This window comes from Staurois parvus, unplaced genomic scaffold (assembly GCF_062004578.1).
Source record: "Staurois parvus isolate SC_StPar_1 unplaced genomic scaffold, SC_StPar_1.0 ptg001632l, whole genome shotgun sequence".
Classification (NCBI taxonomy): Eukaryota; Metazoa; Chordata; class Amphibia; order Anura; family Ranidae; genus Staurois; species Staurois parvus.
Window position 1 is genome coordinate 75001 of NW_028319428.1, and position 6283 is coordinate 81283.

Genomic DNA, 6283 nt, shown 5'->3' on the forward strand with positions numbered 1-6283 from the left:
GGTAAAAAAAATCCCAATAAGTGTATATTGATTGCTTTGTGTGAAGTTATAGCGTCTACAAACTATGGTATAGATACTGCAATTTACACCATTTTTCTGCTATACAGCGCTGCGCTAGTTTAACGGACAATTGCGCGGTCATGCAATATGGTACATAAATGAAATTTACATCCTTTTTTTCCCCACAAATTGAACTTTCTTTTGGTGGTATTTGATCGTCTGTGCGGTTTTTATTTTTTGCGCTATAAAAAAAAAGGCTGACAATTTTGAGGAAAAAAAAAAATATTTTGGACTTTTTGCTATAAAACATGTCCAGTAAAAAAAAAATGCAAAAATCAAATTTAGTCATAAATTTCTGCCAAAATGCATTCTGCGACATGTCTTTGCTAAAAAAAACCCCAATACGTGTAAATTAATTGGTTTACGTGAAAGTTATAGCGTTTACAAATGGCGGGAAAGATACTGTGATTTTTAGGGGGTTTTTTATACTAATAATGGCGGCGATCAGCGAATTATGGCGGCGATCAGGGACTTATGGCAGCGACCAGCGACTTATGGCGGGACTGTGGTGGACATTTTGAGATTGGGGACTACTGACTTGGGGTCACTGATATCCCCAAAAACACTAATACAGTGATCAGTGCAAAAAAAAAAAACACTGACACTGTACTAATGGCACTGGGGAGGAAGGGGTTAACTTTATTTTGCAGGGAAGGGTTATAGGAGTGAGGGGAGTGTTTTACTAGGGGGCGGGGCTGTGTACTGGGCGGGACAAGGCTGATCGGGAGACAGAAACTGTTCTTTCTCGATCAGCTCATCCTCGAGCTGTCAGGGAAGTGACAGACAGCTACTGCAGCTGTGCTCTCTGTTACTGTTTGCCGCCGATCGCCGGGACATAGCCGCTAAGGAGTGGCTGTGACCCGGCGACTGACATCTGCGGCGGTGATCCACAGGACAAATAGGGCGGTCGCGCGCGCCCCCTATTTGTTTACAAAAACGTGGTTTTGCCTGTGAGTGCCACCCTGCCGCCGTATATGTACAGTGGCCGGGCGGCATGCAATTAAAAGCCTTCACAGGTTGTTGATTCAGAGATAATTGTGAATGAATTACTGCTCTCACGTGGACGTTTGCTTGCATTCGCATTTATGTGTATGTGTAAAGCGGATCTTCACCCTCGGAGTATAGTTCCTTCCTCTCCACTCCTCCTCCCCTCCTCTACATGAAGAGCAAATTTTTTTTTTTGCTTATTTATTTCAGGTACTTATAAAGTGCCGTCAATTTACGCAGCACTTTACATATATATTGTACATTCACATCAGTCCCTAACCCTCAAGGGGCGTACAATCTAAGGTCCCTAACCCTCAAGGGGCGTACAATCTAAGGTCCCTAACTCGCATTCATACATACACATACTAGGGACAATTTAGATCGGAGCCAATTAACCTACCAGCATGTCTTTGGAGTGTGGGAGGAAACCGGAGTACCCAGAGGAAACCCACGCAGGCACAGGGAGAACATGCAAACTCCAGGCAGGTGGTGCTGTGGTTGGGATTCGAACCCAGGACCCTAGTACTGCCAGGCTTATGTACTTTGTTTTATTTTTAAAGTTCTAACCCGTTCCCACCCCCTTTCCCCTCCCCCCATTGCACTTCACTCTCCTAGGCGAATGACATGCATTAAGCCTGCTGTGGCTCTTGGGGATATGCACATCACACAGTCACACATCATAGGAGGCACACACTTTCATCGATAGAGGAAGGGGCGGACCTAGCGGCACATTGTGAGGCTCGGCAGCGGAACCTAATGACGTCACATAAGAAGATGGTAGCACGGGACCGAGAAAGGGCAGAATTCTGAGAGGATTCTGCAGGACATCGCTGGATCCACTGGGCAGGTTGTTTGAAATGTTCAAATTTTCAGGTTTGAAAAAAAAAAAAAAAAAAAACTTTGTCACAGCCGGGTGCCCACACTGGAGATACTGGTGCCAGACGGCTGGTGAAACGGGCTGTGAGGAGGACACCACGGGATCATAGGACAGGTGAGACAGGAGACATTGGGGGTGGTGCACATTCTGGGGATCCAAGGAAGCAATATGGCAGCTGAATAGCCACCTGATCACATGCATCCGAGAGCCAACAGTCGGCTTGTAACATTTCCACGCATTACCCGCTGCTGCCGACATGAGCCTTACCTCTGCGGCAGTGAAAGGGTTAATAGTTTGTACATCGTATGCCTGAAATTCCGTTCTAAAAGCGTTTTCTCCTTTTTCTCTCCTGACAGGACTCGCCATCAATTTCCGTCACTTATACAAGCAAAGGCGCAGGCGTCTGGGGAGTCGGAGAAGGAAGACCGCATAATGTTTTCCATATTTTTGTTTGTTTTATATAGCGGGTGGGAGAAGATTTTTGTTTCATTCCCCAATCTTTCTGCTTCTGGTTCTACTCCTTAGTACATTGTTCAGTCTTCTTACTTTCTGGGACCACAAAGGTCAAAGGGCATTCCTACTGAAAGCTGAACAGTCGAAAGGGATTGGTCAAGTGTAATAAACAATTGTCACTCACCTGTGAGCCACTTATTGACCTCCAAATTAAAAAAAAAAAATCATTTGTGCCCTTCCACAGTCTGTTGTCCTGCACCATGGTTTGCCCAAAAATGCAGATTACCTCTGCAACCTATGGAGTGTAATATATAATGATTATTTCTAGCATGTGATTTCTGCGCAGGGGGGCAAGAATGACGCGAGAGGCCAGGACTAAATAATAGGAGAGGAAGGGGGCATTTGGAGGAATCAGAATCGCCATTGTTAGGCCTCGTTCACACCATATTTATTTCAGGTACTTATATAGCGCTGTCAATTTACGCAGCGCTTTACATACATTATATATATATATATATATCATTCACATCAGTCCCTAAGCCTCAAGGGGCGTACAATCTAAGGTCCCTAACTCACATTCATACATACACATGGATCCAATTCACCTACCAGCATGTCTTTGGAGTGTGGGAGGAAACCGGAGCACCCGGAGGAAACCCACGCAAGCACAGGGAGAACATGCAAACTCCATGCAGGAGGCGCCATGGTCAGGAATCGAACCCATGACCCATTTACTGCAAGGCAGATGTGCTAACCACTAAGCCACTGTGCCACCATATGCGCAGATTCATCAGTTTTCATGCGCGCATCAATGAGTTTTATACACAATGTAGATTCCTGTGCAGAAAAAAAATCTGCCCGTGATACCACTGTTGTGGAGTGAACAGGACACATAGAGAACATAGTTACATAGTTAGTCTGGCTGAAAAAAAGACAAGTCCATCCAGTTCAACCATTAAAAAAAAAAAAAAAATCTCACAATAATGCCCTCCTGTATTCTCATAAGCAGTCCATTCTCACACGGTGTCAGCTGCTGCCAGAAGGACTTTGACAAACTCAGTGTACCTGCTTTAAATAGTGAGGATGAATTACTGCACAGTGTCTGCAGCTATAGAGGTCAGTGAGGACTTGTTTTTAAACTGTTACATAGTTAGTCTGGCTGAAAAAAAGACAAAGGTCCATCCAGTTCAGACTAACTATGTAACACTTTAAAACAAGTCCTCACTGACCTCTATAGCTGCAGACACTGTGCAGTAATTCATCCTCACTATTTAAAGCAGGTACACTGAGTTTGTCAAAGTCCTTCTGGCAGCAGCTGACACCGTGTGAGAATGGGCTGCTTATGAGAATACAGGAGGGCATTATTGTGAGATTTTTTTTTTTTTTTTAATGGTTGAACTGGATGGACCTTTGTCTTTTTTTCAGCCAACCATTAAAAAAAAAAAAAAAAATCTCACAATAATGCCCTCCTGTATTCTCATAAGCAGCCTATTCTCACAAGGGGTCATAGATTGTGGTCCAGTGAGCTGGAAAATCTTTGCGCAGGGTGCAGCTGAGAGTGGCATTGTTATGCAAATGGCAGCGCGGTTTTAGATTGGCTGATCCTTCTGTCCCAAGATGGTGAGGAGGGCTAGGGTCTGACGCCACGCCCGTCACAGAGGGGGACTGCTGAGACCTGCAGTCCACCCGAAGATGTCAATTTTCTCACCTAGACTCGATTTGTAGGAGAGAACGCTTTGCCTTCCAGTCTGCTACAGACACTAGGGTTCCAGAAGATCACCAGCAATGGACTTTGCCTGCATGGACTCCCTGGGCAGCCAAAAAAAATGTAGTTAGTGTTGGGCAAATAGAATTGTTCACATTGAAATCAAATTGTTTACATTGAACTGTACTGCCAAGTTTCATCAGTAATAGTTACATTAACTGTTTTAAGCCTGGTCTGAAGTTATTCAAAGGGTGCGTGATGGTTTTGGAGTATCAGAAAGAACCAGGGTATGTTAAATACTAAGGGGTAGGACGCTACAGTATAACTGGGAGCAGACCAGCATTATTGATGACAATGCCACACGAAGAATTTAACATTGAGCACACATGAGGTCCACACTATGTGCTCAATACGGCCCCATTCTGTTATTGGGCATAACTAGGAGGTAACAGAGGTATGCTGGACTGATGGAGCAAACGCAGGCCTTAGTGCTTCCCTCTTAATGCAACATCTGTTAAGGCACACTGTCCTGCCTTCTCTGCAGTTATGAAAGGGTTACAGAGGATTACAGGCAGTATAACCTTTGATGTCCACACAGTAAAGAGTTGATGATTGATAACCGATGATCTTTTACTGATAACATGTGACATAATGAGAATGCGCGTGAATAAATGTGGTAAAACTGAAATACAAACAGAATAAACAGACATGAGTACATATCTAACTACCTAGCAATATGCACAACATTCCTCAGTACATAGGAGGGGTACTTACAGACTTTGGGGGTCTAATCAAGCCCATATATGAAGAGGGAACAGCATCCCACATGTACTTGCATTGTAGAATTTCTTCAGTCTGAAGAGATGAGGTCACTTCCTCCCAAGTTAGCAAACAGGAAGTCCTGGCCTTAAAGGGGACAGACACTGCTGAATGCTAAAGAATGCCTTGTGTAATACAAGGCAGCACACTCCCCACCTGGCATAATAATGATATGCCACTATTAAACTCCTGGAAGGAGTAAAAGAACTTCCGTGATGGGTCTAAGGTACACCTTAGGGGTGCCCTGTTTTACTACTCTGACCTCTACTTTCCTGACTCTGCTATCACTACTAGCATCAGTCCCCACAATGAGTCCAATTGGCCACTCGTTCCTGTGGGCCTGAGAGTCTTTTAGTAGAACAACATCTCCAACTTGTAAGTTGGGCTTGTCGGCTTGCCATTTGTTGCGTGGTTGAAGGGTCATCAGGTACTCCTGTCTCCATCTCTTCCAGAAGATATCGGCAAGGCTTTGAACTTGTTTCCATTGCTTGGTGTACAAGTCTTTAAGATCAAAATCCCCGTTGGGAGCTGTCACCATCTCCATCTTCTGGGTCAGCAACGTTGCCGGTGTTAAGACGGTTGGCATCTCTGGGTCAGTAGACACTGGGACCAATGGTCTGGTGTTCATGATAGCCATGACTTCAGCCATCAGCGTGGTTAGGACTTTGTGTGTGAGACGAGTAGATCCAATCTTTAGAAGCATTGCATCTAGAATGCGGCGAGCTACTCCAATCATCCTCTCCCAAGCTCCTCCCATATGTGAGGCATGAGGAGGATTGAAGATCCAAGTGCATCTTTGGTTTTGAAGATAGTTACTTGTCTCTGAGTCTGTTGCAAGGATCTTCAATTCCTTGCAGGCTCCAATAAAGTTTGTGCCACAGTCAGAACGAATCTGTTTTGCTGGTCCTCGAATGGAGAAAAATCTTCTCAAGGCATTGATGAAGCTTGGAGGTAGATAGAGACTCAATTACCTCAATGTGAACTGCTCTGGTACTCATACACGAGAAAAGAACAGCCCAGCGTTTGCTCTCTGCACTGCCTCCTCTGGTCTTGCGAGAAGAAATGTTCCAAGGACCAAAAACGTCCAGGCCTACATTTGTGAATGGAGGGTCTGAAGCCAGCCTGTCTGGAGATAAGTCTGACATCTTCTGGACTTCAAGCTTTCCTCTGATTTTCTTGCAAGTTACACATTTGTTAATCATACTGGAGACTAGTCTTTTACCTCCTAGGATCCACAATCTAGCTGAACGGACTGCTCCTTCAGTGAGGTGGCGACCTTGATGTGCAACTTGCTCGTGGTGGTGTCTTGTCAGAAGAACGGCAACGTGATGATTCTTGGGTATGACAAAGGGATGTTTTTCTAGAATAGTCATATCAGCTGC

At 44.7% G+C, this 6283-nt stretch overlaps 1 protein-coding gene across 1 annotated transcript in view; it reads right to left on the reverse strand.

The window, feature by feature from the left end:
* Positions 1–5637, reverse strand: part of LOC149434986 (integrator complex subunit 14-like) — a 75134-nt gene extending 69497 nt beyond the window's left edge. Inside the window, exons 1-2 of the mRNA XM_089663138.1 lie at positions 5377–5637; positions 4857–4988 (exon numbers count right to left, since the gene is read on the reverse strand). Coding sequence (XP_089519264.1) covers positions 4857–4988; positions 5377–5637 — 393 coding nt within the window. The remainder of the gene's footprint in view (positions 1–4856; positions 4989–5376) is intronic.
* Between the last annotated feature and the right edge of the window lie 646 nt (positions 5638–6283).